Genomic DNA, 16,595 nt, shown 5'->3' with positions numbered 1-16,595 from the left:
TTGTTGTTTTTCCTCTTGAAAATTGTTAAAATTATATATGCCTTAATAAAACTATATACTTTTAAAAATAATGCCGGCCTATTTACATGCGAGAAAAAGATTGTTGATTACCTTCAGATTATTATTGATGCATTCTGAAATTTTTTGGTATCTGTCCATGAAACCAGAAAATGTAATCATCAACTTTTTTACTGAGAGAAGATATGTTGATTCGTTTTTCTGAATTTATTGACAAATTCCACAATTTTGGTGAAATCTGCTTTGTTGCTACCAATGATTTCTTGCAGTAGGATCTGTGCATGTTGACTTCAAAGTGTTTAAAGTTCTTTGCAATAAATTGGCATAACTTTACAGATGTTAGTCCATTTCTTAATACGTTGAATTGAGGTCAGGAAGGGAAATCTATACTGGGTTATATGAAGCAGTTGGGAAAGTTATAAAATTAGGATAAATAGGGAACAAGAACTCAATAAGAAACAGTAGACTATCAGCTAAGGGGAAAAACACGTACAGTAGCTAGTAAGGACAAAGATTGAGATTATTAAGCAAAAACTAAGCACCAAGGGTGGACAAAACCAGATAGCTAAATATGGAACAAGATTGGAATCGGTAGAGGATCAAATTTATAGTTTACCCAAGAGCAGATCCAGTGCTGTTTCACTTACTAATACTGGAGGTTAAAGGAAATGAGATTGATGGGTAGAAAAGATTGAACAGATAGAGGAGTAAGTTTGCAAGGAACAAAAAATGGGCTGACTTAGAGCCCAGTTGTCTGACAGGAACGATGTAGGCAAGGTGTAGAGGTGGAGATAAGGTAATGCAGTTTTGTATGTCAAAGCTGTGCTACAACTAGACAGATGTAAGGACAGGAGCCAACTGTGAAAATCCTCTCGTCTTAACTCAGTAACAAAAGCTTCTCATGTCCCCAATGGTCAACCTTGTAAGGTTTGTGTGTCTCATTGTGGGCCTGTGCTGCTATTTGTGTTAGTCCTGGCAAGAGAACAGAAGGAAGGCTTTATCATCTAAAAAGATCATGGTGAGCTGCTTTTCAAAGGATTAATGCATCATCAGACCTTCCAACGTACCTGGTATTAAAGGAGAGTCCTGTACATGTTGACACATTTAATCTATAAATTCAGGAGTGGGAACCCCTATCTGCTGTGGAAGCTGAGGGGGTCAAGGTGAAGAATAATCTGTGGTTAAAAGAGATGGGGGATAGGCATAATTGGAAAAAGGCACACAGACAGAATTCAGTCTCCATTTCAAAGTCATATGTTCTGTCAGAAAATGCTGGAAATAGTCAAGACGTATTGCTCATCTGTAGAGAGAAAAACCTGTCAGGCCAAACCTGCCGAGCATTATAATAATAATCATCTTTATTATTGTCACAAGTAGCCTTACATTACACCGCAATGAAGTTACTGTGAAAACTCCAGTGTTTTCTGATTTTATTTCAGATTTTCAGCATTCATGTCCTTATTTTTATGTAAAAGTTTTATTTAATAGCATCATCTAGTTCAGTGGCAATGCTCACCCCAATTTGTGAAGTAGAATTTTAAATACGTTTGTCTACAATGGAAGCTGGGAAACACAAACAGAAGTGCAACAGCGGCACCAGTGGCAGAGGGTGCAATTACAGTGTGACAAGCTTACATAGGTAGTTAACATGAAAAAGGTAAGAAGAAGGCTAGAAAAAAACCTATTCACACAGCGAGTGGTTTGGGTCTGAAAAGCATTGCCTGGAAAGATGGTGGAGGAAGAGTTAATCGAGGCATGCACGAGGGCTTCAGATGATTAATTCAATAGAAACGATGTGCAGAGGTACAGGGAAACGACAGGAGAATGGCACGAAGATGTAATGCTCATTTGGACACAATGGTCCAATGTAATGCTCAGTGCAGACACAATGGGGCTGAATGGCCTCCTTCTGCACCTTCTGCGATTCTGGGCGAGATACTCTGGCCTACGCATGGCATGTTTCTCGGCAGTGAGAGATATTCCCGTCCCGCCGCTGTCAATGGGATTTCCAGTTGAATCCACCCCCCGCCACTAGGAAACCCAGGGCAGGGGTGCGCTGTCAGTGGGACCAGGAGATCCCGCCAGCGTGAACATCCAGAAGATCTTGTGCTCTGTGAATGTCTGGCAAAAGGTGTCAGCAAACTGTGACTGCAGGAAGTGACATCTTGTGGACAGAAAGTACATGCTAAGATAACTGATGTTTTTGACTTATTATTTTTTTTAAATCTTGAAACGGTGATTCCTCGCAGACGAATTATCCTGAGTTACAATAAAATGATAATCACCATTGAACTTTTACTCCAGGCAAATGTTTGATATTTTTAAAATAAAAATGTAGTAGTATAGAAATTGCAAGTGTCCACACTTTATAATTTTCTCAAAGGTAGATATGACATTCAAGTAAAGTAGATGATGTTTGCTAATATTTATGTATATTGAACTTCTATGGTCACAATATTACATTGTAGAGGGAAATACAGCTCTAAATAGGCAAATACATCACACAGTGTCTTGGCATCAGCGTGTTAGTGGCAAGTGAACCTTCTAAAATCATTTTTAATTTCAGTGCACTTTTCACTTTAATTATATCTGTATTGAATTTCACATTTCATAGTTCTGTCTATTTGTAAATATTGCAGAGACGATTCTCTCATTCCTTAACTACTTCATTCATTTCCAGATTCTTCACTCTCACCCCACCCTCTGCCTAGTATCAATTTCGAAGTTAACCAACTTGCATTGCATTTTGTTTCTAAAATTTAGAGTACCCAATCATTTTTTTCCAATTAAGGGGTAATTTAGCGTGGCCAATCAACTTACCATGCACATTTTTGGGTTGTGGGGGCGAAACCCATGCAAATACAGGGAGAATGTGCAAACTCCACACGGACAGTGACCCAGAGCCGGGATCGAACCTGGGACCTCGGCGTCGTGAGGCCACAGTGCTAACCCACTGCGCCACCGTGCTGCCCCTTGCAACGCATTTTTGACTCCAGATCATTTATATAGATCAGAAATGTTAGGGGCTGACCTTGACATGCTCAATTCATTACATTTCCTCGAATCTTTCACCTCCCAAACAAAACCTAGGAAGCCGTAAACTGTGGAGCAGCCTTTCGTGTGGAACTAGTGCTTTCTAGACATCGAGGCATTTGATATTATAGGGACTCAAGTGTCCACTTGGGATGTTAGTTCCTGAAAAAGTACCAAGCAGTTTAGTCAGGAGGACTTGACCCTTTTGAAGTCCTATACAGAATATAATGTAGAATTTGATACATAGTATGAACTCACATTGGCCGGAGTTCTCCGCCCGTTCATTCAGGGGGGAATCTCTGGTTCTGCTGGAGTGAATGGAAGACTTGGCTGAGCGCCAAATTTTCTGTACTCAGAAGCAGCGGCAGCGGGGCACACTGGGATCAGAGAGTCCCGGCCATTTTCTTTCAGAAACATGCAGTTCTGAAATGAAAGTGATCGTTCATACAAGACCAGGTGCCTTTATATCTAAAAGGCTAGAGCACAAGAGTGTAGAAGTCATGAAGGGAGTAGATAAGATAGAAGCAGGGAGGTTGTTTCCACTGGCGGGTGAAAATAGAACTACAAAGAACAAAACAGCACAGGGACAGGCCCTTCGGCCCACCAAGCCTGTACCGGTCATGATATACCAAATTTTGCCAAAACCCTCAGCACTTCCCTATGCTGTATCCCTCTATACCCATCCTATCCATGTATTTGTCAAGGTGCCTTTTGAACGCCGTTAATGTAGCTGCTTCCACAACCTCCCCTGGCAACGCATTCCAGGCACTCACCATCCCCTGCGTATAAAGTCTGCCTCGCACATTTCCTCTAAACTTTGCCCCAGGGACATTAAACCTATGCCCCCTGGTGAACTGACCCCTCCACCATGGGAAAGCGTGCCTGCCCATCCACTCTATCCATGCCCCTCATAATCTTGTAGGTCTCTATCAGGTCACCCCTCAACTTTCTAATGAAAACAGTCTGAGTTTATTCAGCCTCTTCACATAACTAACACCCTCCAGACCAGACAACATCCTGGTAAACCTCCTCTGCAACCTCTCCAAAGCCTCTACAACCTTCTGGTAGTGTGGCGACCAGAATTGTGCGCAATATTCCAAGAGCAGCCCTACCAAGGTTCTATACAACTGTAGCATGACTTGACAGTTTTTATACTCAGGGGGCATAGTCTCAAAATAAGGGGAAACAGATTTAGGACTGAGTTAAGGAGGAACTTCTTCACCCAAAGGGTTGTGAATCTGTGAAATTCCCTGCCCAGTGAAGCAGTTGAGGCTACCTCGTTGAATATTTTTAAGGCAAAGGTAGATAGAGTTTTGAACTGTAAAGGAATTAAGGGTTATGGTGAGCGGGCGGGTAAGTGGAGCTGAGTCCACAAAAGATCAGCCATGATCTTATTGAATGGCGGAGCAGGCTCGAGGGGCCAGATGGCCTACTCCTGTTCCTAGTTCTTATGTTCTTATGTTAATGCTGCAACTGTACAATCCCTAGTTAAGCCCCACTTTGAGTACTGTGTTCAACTCTGGGCACTGCACATAGAAAAGCATATATTGGCGTAGAAGAGAGTGCAACGCAGGTTTACCAGAATCACACCTGGATTCCAAGGATTAGATTACAAGGAGACATTACACAAGATAGCGTCGCATTCCTGAAAGAGTAAGTGGTGATTTTATTGACATTTTCAAGGTATTAAGGGAAGCTGATAGGGTAGATAGAGAGAATTTTTTTCCCACTGGCTGAGAAATACAGTGCTAGTGAACATGGCATAAATATAAAAGCCAAGCCTTTCATCAGTGAAATTAGGAACCAGTTCTGCACGCAAAAGGTGATGGAAGTTTGGAACAATCTTCCTCAAGTAGCCTTTGACACTGGATCAATTGTTCATTTTTAATCTTAACGGTTGCCACATTTCAATTAACCAAATATATCAAGAGTCACGGGACCAAGGCGGGTGTATAGACTCAGATTACAGATCAGCATGATTTCAGTGAATACCGAAGTAGACTCAATAGTCTAAATGGCTCCCTGCTGTTCCTACTTTCCTTTCAACATAAGCTGAGTAGTAAAAGGATTGGTGATGATCTCAACCCAAGTGAAACTGAACTTATATCCGATTTGTCAAGTATGTACTCCAATTAGTGCTTTTTCGCTTTCGGCCTGCCCGTAATTTAGAAGGGAAAGGCTTGCATTTCATATCACCTTTCACAACCTCAGGATGCCAAAAGTTCAACCAATGAAGTATAATTACTATTATAATGTAGAAAACACCACAGTCAATTTGTACACAGTAAGCTCCCACAAGGGTGGGCACGGTGGTGCAGTGGTTAGCACTGCCACCTCATGCCGCCAAGGACCCGGGTTCGACCCCGGTCCCGGGTCACTGTCCGTGTGGAGTTTTCACATTCTCCCTGTGTCCGCATGGGTTGATAGGGTGGTGAAGAAGGCCTATGGAGTGTTGGCCTTTATTGATAGAGCGATTGAGTTCCGGAGTCAGGAGGTCATGTTGCAGCTGTACAGAACTCTGGTACGGCCGCATTTGGAGTATTGCGTACAGTTCTGGTCACCGCATTATAGGAAGGAGGTGGAAGCTTTGGAGCGGGTGCAGAGGAGATTTACCAGGATGTTGCCTGGTATGGAGGGAAAATCTTATGAGGAAAGGCTGATGGACTTGAGGTTGGTTTCGTTGGAGAGAAGAAGGTTAAGAGGAGACTTAATAGAGGCATACAAAATGATCAGGGGGTTGGATAGGGTGGATAGTGAGAGCCTTCTCCCGCGGATGGAAATGGCTGGCACGAGGGGACATAACTTTAAACTGAGGGGTAATAGATATAGGACAGAGGTCAGAGGTAGGTTCTTTACGCAAAGAGTAGTGAGGCCGTGGAATGCCCTACCTGCTACAGTAGTGAACTCGCCAACATTGAGGGCATTTAAAAGTTTATTGGATAAACATATGGATGATAATGGTATAGTGTAGGTTAGATGGCTTTTGTTTCGGTGCAACATCGTGGGCCGAAGGGCCTGTACTGCGCTGTATTGTTCTATGTTCTATGTGCAGGGTAGGTGGATTGGCCATACTAAATCGCCCCTTCATTGGGGAAAAATAAATTGGGTACACTAAATTTTTAAAAAAGTAAGCTCTCACAAATAGCAACATGCAATGACTCAATAATCTGTTTTACTGTTGTTGCTTGATGGATAAATATTGACTAGACCATTGGATGCGGGACAGGCTCGAGGGGCTGAATGCTCTACTCCTGACCCTATGTTCCTATGCGTGGTAGAAACAATTTCTTTCGGAGCATATAATATATACTTTTTTTTTCTCACCAGGCAGAAAGGACTATCCTGGAGGATCAGGTACTGATTATACAAACTGAGAAAACCATCAGCGAACTTGAGAAGAAACTGCCACCTCAAGCTCCTGTCAAAACAGATTTGAAAAAGACATGTACCACAGTTAAGGGCAAGCCAGGAGGCGGCAAGGTCGAGGCAGCTGATAAAAAGCAGATCTCTGCATACATTAAGGAGATCAAAAGCATGAAAAGTGGTTATAAGCCAAGAGATAAAGACTCAGAACCCAGGTCCAGTAAGGAAAGGAAAGATCACAAGCCCGAATTTGAAAAGAAAGATGATAAGTACTTCAAAAAGGAGCACAGGGAGGAAAAACACAGAGGCCACCAGGCCTACCAAGAGCAGCACATCAAAGATGGAGACGACAAGAAGATTCCCAAGGGCAAAGAAGAGGGATGTGATAAGGGGAGTAAATTTAATCAGCTCAGTTTTCTAAGAAGACAGCAGAAAAATGCTAAACAAGGAACATACAACAAACACCAAGGCCACTTTAAAGACTTTGGGAAGCACAAGTATATCATTAAGCATGATGACAACAAAAACCATGATTATAAAATGCATAAAGAATATAGTAAGCACAGAGTGTTCAAACGTAGTAAACATTATGGAGGTGAAAGAATTTCTAAGAAAGGTGGCATGGGAAAGCATTTTGGTAAAAATAAATTCAAGGAAAGCAGAAACCACGACTAGTTAGTTTCAAGTTCCCAAGGTACACACTTTGGCAACTAGCTGCATTGACTAGAACACATTGGCACCTTCCATGACAAGTCTAAACAGAAATGTTAGTTTAAAACAGTAAAGTGCAATGTTTCCAAATAAAAGTACAGTTATTATTGCACCAAATAAAAATCTCCTTGTGGCAAATGAAGTTATTTACTTGTATGTGGTTAACATTTTTTAATAAAATTGCGGCCTTGGAGGCACTCTAATTATTTGAAGTAAATACAATTGAATAATGAGGCAACAGTGTGTACTCAGTACTCTCCACACTGGAGTAAGGAATCGTGGAGATGGAATGATTTATTCAGGTTGAGATCGCAGTTTTTTGAATCACAATATTATACGATACGCTTTTTGTTCTGTCATTCTGTCAGTGGATTAGACTACAGTAAATATTCTGTCTAAAACAGTCTGTATTTGGGGGTGGCACGGTGGTGCAGTGGTTAGCAGTGCTGCCTCACGGCACTGAGGACCTGGGTTCAATCCCGGTCACTGACCAGGTTTTGCACATTCTCCCCGTGTCTGCGTGGGGCTCACCCTCACAACCCAAAGATGCGCTGGAAAGGTGGATTGGCCACGCTAAATTGCCCCTTAATTGGAAAAAAAAAGAATTGGGTCCACTAAACTTATTTTTAAAGTATATTTTTAAAAATAATAAAATGGCCTGTATTCCTTTTCCCAATGAATGGGTGTCTAATAGAATATCCTCACATGGTAGTCTGGTAGCTCCAGCATTATAGCACCATACCTCCAACCCAAGGTTTGGAATTCGATTCCTAGCACTAAGCTTCTGTTTCTTTTCAAGGCAGTAAATATCTATTGTATGTTTCTATATCATGCGTGTTTCATATCACAGGGATCAGTAGGGATAATAAATGTCAGGGTTTTCTAGTGTAATATTAGCGTCTGCTGAAGCTAAATCCACTGTTTCTGTTCTTTTCTGGTCTTCTTTTGTGGATTATATGGTTTCCCCTCTCTTTGTTCTCTTTGGTGCACACTATGCTGCAAATGTGTTGAGGCCGATAACTTGGGTCATCAGGCTGTTACCCATAGGGAATACTAGTAATCAATTGCCACTGAACGTTGCAAAACTTTCAAAGCAGATTCATCTATGTAAAAAATGGTTTATCAATGAGAACCTTACAATCTTTATTTAAAAATCTAGTTATCAGCAATCTGAGAATGCTGTTGGATGCCCTGCCCTGCCTATCTCACCTTTCTGTCCATCCCATTGCCCTCTCTCTGGCCTGTACCTTGTTATCTCCATGTTTTCACACTTTTTCTCACGAACTGCCTCGGATTTCCTCTTTGTCTGCTGAATCCGTGTTTTTGTTTTGAAAAAAATCATTGTTATGTTTGTAACCTGTGACAGGGCTAGATTCCTATTTATATTGTATGATATTGTAAAGAATAGAAATTACTGACTGCACTAGTAACATATAACCACGTAAAAGCGATGTTAGTTCTGTTAAAATAGAGGAATTAGGTAATAACATTTTCCGACAATGGCTGCCACTTTCTTCTTTATGGTCCTATATCTGTGTCACCTCAACATCGTTTGAATCTGACTTGAATGGAATAATTGAACTGTAAAGTATCCAAATCCAAGTCGGAGGGAATTAACCCCATTTGGATCAATTCTCAATTGGACCAACTATCGGAGCAGAACCTTAACAACAGAAGGACATGAGCCAGGATGAGGTGAATATATTAACTGATGTTTATGCCAAGCTTATTGTTAGGTTTTCTCTCCATGTATTGATGTGAAATATGAATACATTAAGACTGTCTATTCAGACTGTCACGAGCATATATCTCCATGGTGTAAAGCCACGGCACTATTACGCCATGGCAACCTGAGCCATGCCCTAGATTCCTATTATAAACTTCTATAATTACCTGACTTGAAGCCATTGTTCTGACTTAAATTTAATTTGTTTCAATGTGAACGGCACCACGGACTGATTAAGGACAAGGCAATTATTTTGTCATATTATGTCATATCACAGATGTAAAAGGAATAATACTGAGAATTTAAAATCTTTTGCTGTGCAAAGTTTTTGTTAACTTTAAGAGAAATGTTTGCTGATTAATTATTTAACACATTCAATGGGATTAAGTATGATTACGAGACTCCAAATGACTCCAAAGACCATTGCTATAGATATATACATATATATACACATATATAAGTGTAGTTTTATTGTTAACCATTGCATAATAATGTAAAATACAAAGCAAAGATACAATAACAGAGAACGTGGTGACTTCCCAGATAAGTTGGAAAAATAGCAGTCTTTTCATTTTTGTTCCATAGAATCTTTGAAACCAAACGGGTCCTTACTTTAAACTATTATTACCTTGAGTGAAACTTTGACATGGTTCCATTATCAGACCTGAAATGATAACTAGGAGGTATGAAAGTGTAAGGTGAACTTACCCCTTGATGAAAAGCACCCAGTTTCTGTTTACTGTCTTCCCTTAAATGCACTGATTAGGAACTTACTACATAATTTTCTACCACAGTTCAATCTTATGAAAACCTCCTTCACGTTCAACAGCAAAGAATATTCATGCATTAGAGATTATTAAAATAGAGTACATGGGAGCTTATTGGAAAATAAAGCCAATTAAAAAGAATGCTAAACTTAAAGAAAATCCATTAAGAACACCCACAGACCTTCTATATCAACCAATACATTTCATAGAGATTACACAATATACAGGTAAATAATATGTTAAGCTTTGTGGTCGATTCCAGCATTAATCAGAGGCCAGTATTTTGTGTTTGTTTCTTCATGGAGTGCTTGCAAGACCATGTCCACTCCAGCTTCATGTACATAAAGCAAACAAATGAACTGTCAGTTTGAATGTAGAGAAATTGCCTTTTTGCACTTTGATTTACAATACATCACATGCACAACCAAAGCTCTCCTTATACTTTGGAGAGTTGCAAACATAGCTGTTATCACACAGGGCTAGATTTTGGCAGAGTCTGATAGACTCCATGGGACTTTCAAAATGGAGGGCAGGGCTCAGATGCGGAAGAGCAGCCCTTTCCATCCGACAAATCCAATTTTTGCCAGTAGGAGAAGGTGGGGGAGTTGGGGTCAGTGATACAAGGCATAATTCACACAGACGGGAAACTAACTCAGCAGAGCCATTTGAATTCAGTCCTGAGTTCAAACAGAGCCCATTTTTGCTGCTGTAAGGGCCTTAACCCTCAATGTCTGAATCATAAATCGATGGGGTAGATGTAAACACACTTGAAGGATGGATGCGGTATGTATAATTGGCATGATGTGAAGTTGTTTTAATGCTCTACTCTTTAAACTTTAAAAGCAACAGGCTGCAGCTGTCAGTGAGACAGTGAAAAAAAAATTCCTGCTGGACTTCTTTGACTGACAAGCATAGGTCAGCAAAAAACAGTTGCATCTGGTCCTATAGTTTCAATAGAGCTCCTTGTTGACATTTCCCCAGGGACTATCATTATAAATGCTTGGTTAAGTCTCAAAGCTATAGTTATCTCAATGGGGATGTTCTGGGTTCATAGTTTTATTGACAGCTTAAAAAGGCTATTAAAGGGTTAGCTGTCTTTGATGTGGCTACTGAATAAAAGATTGCTGTTTTATAAGATATTAACCACCTGAGGAGAGTTAAAAGCTTTGAAAGGATTTTAATGTGAATTTCTTCACTATAAAGTATATAGGAGTGAGAGCTTTTTTGGATTTCAAGAAATGTATTTTTCTCATCTCATGGCTCCTGAGGTCTGCCCAGAATAGATACTGGGTGGTTGGCTATCAACATGACACAAAAGATATGAGAGGCCATGGATGGGGGCAGGAGTAAGCATTGAGTTTTTAATGGCGGCTATGAGGGCCCATGGGGTTGGGTGGGTGGGGAGGGGTGAGGGCTAGAGGGTCTAACTTCTAAAACAACTGAGACAAGGTCCCAGAGAAGTGAGGTGGGTCTTCTAACCTTCCCACATGGCCACCTATATTCTTTATCCAAAGTCAGCAGGCCCATCTCCACCCCGAAAACTACCTGCTACCCACTTTGGCAGTGAAAGTTTGGTGCATTATCTCAGAGGTGGGTATACTAGTAAGAATCATTGTGTGTATCTTAGGCATATTTAAGTATGAATACACATAGATCTCCACAAACTTTCATGGATTTGCTACTGGTAATTTACTTTTCCATCTTTCAGCAAACAGGAATGGAGAGATTGATTCCCACTGCTTGAGAGGAACTGTTGAGATTCAGATTAGCATCCAGTTAGCTTCATTGTGAATATCTGATTTCATTTCCATTGCTTTTTTTTTTACATAAAGCAAGCTGTTGTGGCCATACTCCAAGCAGAACATAGGTATAAATAACGTCAAACGGGGCACAGCTATTCTAATTTCAAAATCAGTGTGAGCAAATTGAATCAACGGGGGATGTGTGAAATGTTTGGATTTTCTGTTTTTGACCCATTTTGAAAAGGGATGAGCAAATCCTTGCCCAAACTGGGGTTGATTATAAACACCATCTGGGCTCCAGAGTTAACATGCTGCAAGAAAATATTCAACTTGGCGGAGAGAATATGTAACCAAAGATGCTCATTCGCAAGTTGATCTTTTCAGGCAATGTTTTGATTGTGAAATGTGCCAAGATGCCCGGGTCATCTACACTTACATTCTTCTGCCACCATGTTTTTGTACACAGTAATCATGCTGCTTTCATCATTGACAACAGCCAGGAGCAGTTCGGAATACTCCACTGGGACGCAACACGGCTCTCGCTTTGTGGGAAGTCCCTGCTCCTGCATTTTAATAAGTAAGACAACATGATTAGACACATTTCCCAGTAAGGGAATTCTGCAGGATCCAACACAATTGTGTATATTGTACAACTTTGGAACCAAAATCCAGTCATAGGACAAACGATCAAAGTCAATGCTGAGCTCTTCCAGTTTGCAAATTGAACGGTTGGTTGCACTCCTGTTTTGCCTAAAAAGCTTTTGTCTCTTATCCCAAAATGTCTTCGCCGTTTGTAATGTCTTCAGCAGCAAGAATGTGTAATATGTCTTTCGTGTGTGGTTTCTTTTCTTCGGGCTGTCCTGTGGTGAGACACTGACCTGAGGGAACAGCGGCAGAGGGAAGGGATGGTCACACTCATTCAGCAGGTGGATGAGCTTTTTCAAAACCTTCTCATTCTGAAAGATCGGGATTTCCAACACTCTTCTGATTGTGTTTTGAAGTTTCGTGTTGAGAAGTTGGTGCATCTTTTTCTCAGTTTCCCCAACATTTTCGTTTTCTGTCATTTGCTCCAAAAAGTTCTCGGCGTTCCCCGGCAATAAAAATATCAAGGGCTCATCTGACTGCACCAACAGCTCCAAGACGTAGGCATTTGAAATATTTAGTGATTGGTGGGGCAGACTCTCAATGGTTTGCTTGTCGAGGTGGAGGACAGGCCTGGGAGTCTGGTCAGCGGAATAATCTAATACCATGTTCAAAAAGCGACTGAGGTGTCGTAGGAACTCGCGTGGAGACTCATGTGTCGAGGATGGCGTGTTAAAGGATGATTCCAATGCTTCCAAATAACCACTCTCTGTTCTTTTAGCTGCCTTAGTGTCTTCTCTAAAAGTAGAATTGACTGGATTAGGCTTTATTCAAAATCACATTTATAGACATACCAGTGGATCTTTTTTACAATGCTCAGAAACAAAGGTCAAATGAAGCATTTAAAAAAATCTTTCTGATTATTTCCACTTCTGCCTCCCTTTAACTTTTTGTTCGCCCCTTTTTTCTCTTTATTTGATTCTCACACTCTCCTATTTCAGTTTGTCTCTCGCCTCTTCCTCACTCTGTTGAAAACAAATCCTTTCAAAATAAGTTATTTGAACACAACGTCGCTGTTATCCCATTAGAGTTGTTACGGTCACCATCATGACTTTGCTGGGCAGGTTTAGTTTCAGCCACAAGGTACATCTATCCACAAATATTACTTTGTCGGGTCTAATTGCTACACATTTTCCTTATAATCAGAAGGAGTTAATACCGCCATATGCTGAATTGGATCAGCAAGTGTCTAATGCAAGTGCATATTAGCTCACAAGCATTCTACAAAATTACTTAACCTATGCTTACTGCTGGGACTGGCATCAAGCAGGGGTCACTAATCACAATATTGCTCTTCCTCTCACTAGACTGCCTCTCATCTTGTTACCATGTACAGGATACCACACCTCTGATAAAAATGCTGCCATTACATGATGATAAAATGGGAAAGGACAAGTGAGAAAGGTAACCTGGTCATCAACATAAAACGCGATACCGATCGGCATCGTCACAGGTGGGACAGGGAAAATTTGGAGAGCTGTTAAAAGTCAACGACTTCCCAAGTTTTCCCATGCCACTCACAAGAATGCCCGCCAGTATCGGGGCCAAGTTAACTCTGTTCCACGCCCTCCACAGATGCTGCCTCACCTGCTGCGTTTTTCCAACATTTTATGTTTTTATCTCGAGTCACCTTGGTAATCTATGTTTTTTTTCAAACTATTTTATTGAGGTATTTGAAAATGTTTATAACAGTAACATAAACAATGACATTAACATGGTAAAGTAAACATTTCCCCCCCCATCCCAATCTTCACGCACCTCAACCATACAACAATCCGGCCCTTCCCGCCCCTCCCTTGGAGTACTGCATCTACATTTTAATTTTCCCCGAAAAAGTCGACGAACGGCTGCCATCTCCGGGTGAACCCTAACACTGACCCGCTTAAGGCAAACTTTATTTTTGCGAGACTGAGAAACCCAGCCATGTCACTAACCCAGGTCTCTACACTCGGGGGCTTCGAGTCCCTCCACATTAACAAGATCCGTCTCCGGGCTACCAGGGAGGCAAAGGCCAAGGTGTCAACCTCTTTCACCCCCTGAACTCCCGGGCTCTTCCAACACTCCAAAGATCGCTACCTCCGGACTCGGCACCACCCGTGTTTTTAGAACCGTGGACATTGCCTTAGCAAAACCCTGCCAAAACCCTTTGAGCTTCGGGCATGCCCAAAACATGTGGACATGATTTGGTGGGCTTCCCACGCACCTGCACACCTATCCTCTACCCCGAAAAACTTGCTCACCGTAGCCACTGTCATGTGTGCCCGGTGGACTACCTTAAATTGTATCAGGCTAAGCCTAGCACATGATGAGGAGGTATTAACACTGCTTAGGGCATCCGCCCATAGACCCGCCTTCATCTCTCCTCCTAGCTCGTCCTCCTATTTACCCTTAAGCTCCTCCACCGGTGTTTCCTCCGCCTCCGAAAGCTCCTGGTAGATATCCGATACCTTCCTCTCTCCCACCCAGATACTGGAAACTACTCTATCTTGTATCCCCCGTGGCGGCAGCAGCGGAAAAGCCAGCACCTGTTTTCTCAGGAAGTCTCACACCTGCAAATATCTAAAACCATTCCTTGCTGGCAATTTAAATTTATCCTCCAAAGCTTTCAAGCTGGGAAAGCTCCCATCTATAAATAGATCCCCCATCCTTCTAACTCTTGCCCTTTGTCAACTCCGGAACCCGCCATCTAGCCTACTCGGTACAAACCTATGGTTATTATAAACCGGGGTCCAAATCGATGCTCCCTCCACTCTCTTATGTCTCCTCCATTGCCCCCAGATTCTCAGAGCCGCCATCACCACCGGGCTTGTGGAGTATTGGGCCGGCGAGAACGGAAGAGGTGCCGTTATCAGTGCTCCCAAACTGGTGTCTTTACATGACGCCGCTTCCACCCGCTCCCATGCCGACCCCTCCCCCACTACCCACTTCCTAATCATTACAGATGTTCGGCAGCACCAACCCACCCTCCCCCCGACTGCGCTCCAGCAACACTTTCTTCACTCGCGGGGTTTTACCGCCCACACAAAGCCGAAAATAATCCTATTCACCCGCTTGAAAAAGGTCTTAGGGATGAAGATGGGGAGACACTGAAAGACAAACAGAAATCTGGGGAGGACCGTCATTTTCATGGCCTGTACCCTCCCCGCCAGTGATAGCGGGACCATGTCCCATTGCTTAAAGTCCCCTTCCATTTGTTCTACCAACCGGGATAGGTTTAACTTGTGCAGTGCCTCCCATTCCCGGGCCACCTGGATTCCCAGATATCGAAAGCTCTTCCCTACCATTCTAAGCGGCAACTCTCCCAGTCTCTTCTCCTGTCCTCTTGCCAGGATCGCAAACATCTCGCTTTTCCCCATGTTCAATTTATACCCAGAAAAATTGCCAAATTCCCCCAAGATTCGCATTACTTCCCCCATCCCCTCCAGTGGGTCCGAAATGTACAAGAGCAGGTCATCTGCATAAAGCGAGACCCGGTGCTCCACCCCCCCCCCCCCTCCCAAAACCAGCCCTTTCCAGTTCCTAGAGGCTCTTAACGTCATGGCCAATGGCTCTATGGCCAGAGCAAACAGTAACGGGGAGAGGGGGCACCCCAATCTCAGCAGGTTCGTCCGCACACTCACTACTGGTGCCTGATAGAGCAACTGCACCCAGTCAATAAAGCCCTCACCAAACCCAAACCTTTCCAGCGGCTCCCACAGGTAATTCCACTCCACCCGATCAAAAGCCATCTCCGCACCCATCGCTACCACCTCCTCTCCTTCTGAGGGCATCATAATAACATTGAGAAGCCTTCGAACATTGGCCTTAAGTTGCCTGCCCTTGACAAATCCTGTCTGGTCTTCTGCTATCACCCTCGGGACACAGTCCTCTATCCTTGTGGCCAGTATCTTAGCCAGCAGTTTGGTGTCCACATTCAGTAGAGAAATCGGCCTGTGTGATCCGCATTGCTTCGGATCCTTCTCCCGTTTCAGGATCAATGAAATCGAGGCCTGCGACGTTGTTGGGGGAGGACTCCCTTCTCTCTTGCTTCGTTAAATGTCCTCACCAGCAGTGGGCTCAATATCTCTGAAAACCTCTTATAGAATTCCACCGGGTCGCCATCAGGCCCTGGGGCCTTGCCCGACTGCATGCCCTCCAACCCCTTAATTATTTCCTCAATCCCAGCCCTTCCACCAGATCCTCATCAACCCTCGGGAACCTCAACAAATCCAAAAACTGCCTCATCCCCTCCACTCCAGCCGGGGGTTCCGACCCATATAATTTACTATAGAAGTCCTTAAACACCTCCTTTACCCCCGCTGGGTCCAGGACAGTATTACCATCTCTACTCTTTACTTTACCTATCTCCCTAGCCGCCTCTCTTTTCCCGAGCTGGTGCGCCAACATTCTGCTTGTCTTTTCCCCATACTCATAGATCGCCCCCCTTGCCTTCCTCAACTGTTCCACCGCTTTCCCTGTGGTCAACAGCCCAAACTCCACCTGTAACCTCCGCCGCTCCCTCAGTAGCCCCGCGTCCGGGGCCTCCGAGTATCTCCTGTCCACCTGGAGTACCTCCTCAACTAACCTATCCCTCTCAGCCGTTCCCCTTTTCTC

The 16,595-nt window shown here is 42.9% G+C and overlaps 2 protein-coding genes across 2 annotated transcripts in view; one reads left to right on the top strand and one right to left on the bottom strand.

Annotated features, from left to right (window-relative positions):
- LOC140395083 (uncharacterized) overlaps positions 1-7,248 on the top strand; it is a 67,053-nt gene extending 59,805 nt beyond the window's left edge. The window contains exon 7 of the mRNA XM_072482465.1: positions 6,379-7,248. Within this exon, the coding sequence (XP_072338566.1) occupies positions 6,379-7,089 (711 nt within the window). The 3' untranslated portion in view covers positions 7,090-7,248. The remainder of the gene's footprint in view (positions 1-6,378) is intronic.
- A 2,030-nt stretch (positions 7,249-9,278) lies between these two features.
- amh (anti-Mullerian hormone) overlaps positions 9,279-16,595 on the bottom strand; it is a 57,615-nt gene continuing 50,298 nt past the window's right edge. The window contains exon 5 of the mRNA XM_072482462.1: positions 9,279-12,740. Within this exon, the coding sequence (XP_072338563.1) occupies positions 11,783-12,740 (958 nt within the window). The 3' untranslated portion in view covers positions 9,279-11,782. The remainder of the gene's footprint in view (positions 12,741-16,595) is intronic.

This window comes from Scyliorhinus torazame, chromosome 18, assembly GCF_047496885.1.
Source record: "Scyliorhinus torazame isolate Kashiwa2021f chromosome 18, sScyTor2.1, whole genome shotgun sequence".
NCBI classification, from domain to species: Eukaryota; Metazoa; Chordata; class Chondrichthyes; order Carcharhiniformes; family Scyliorhinidae; genus Scyliorhinus; species Scyliorhinus torazame.
The sequence above is the reverse complement of the archived record's forward strand: the minus strand, read 5'-3'. Positions and strand labels throughout refer to the sequence as shown.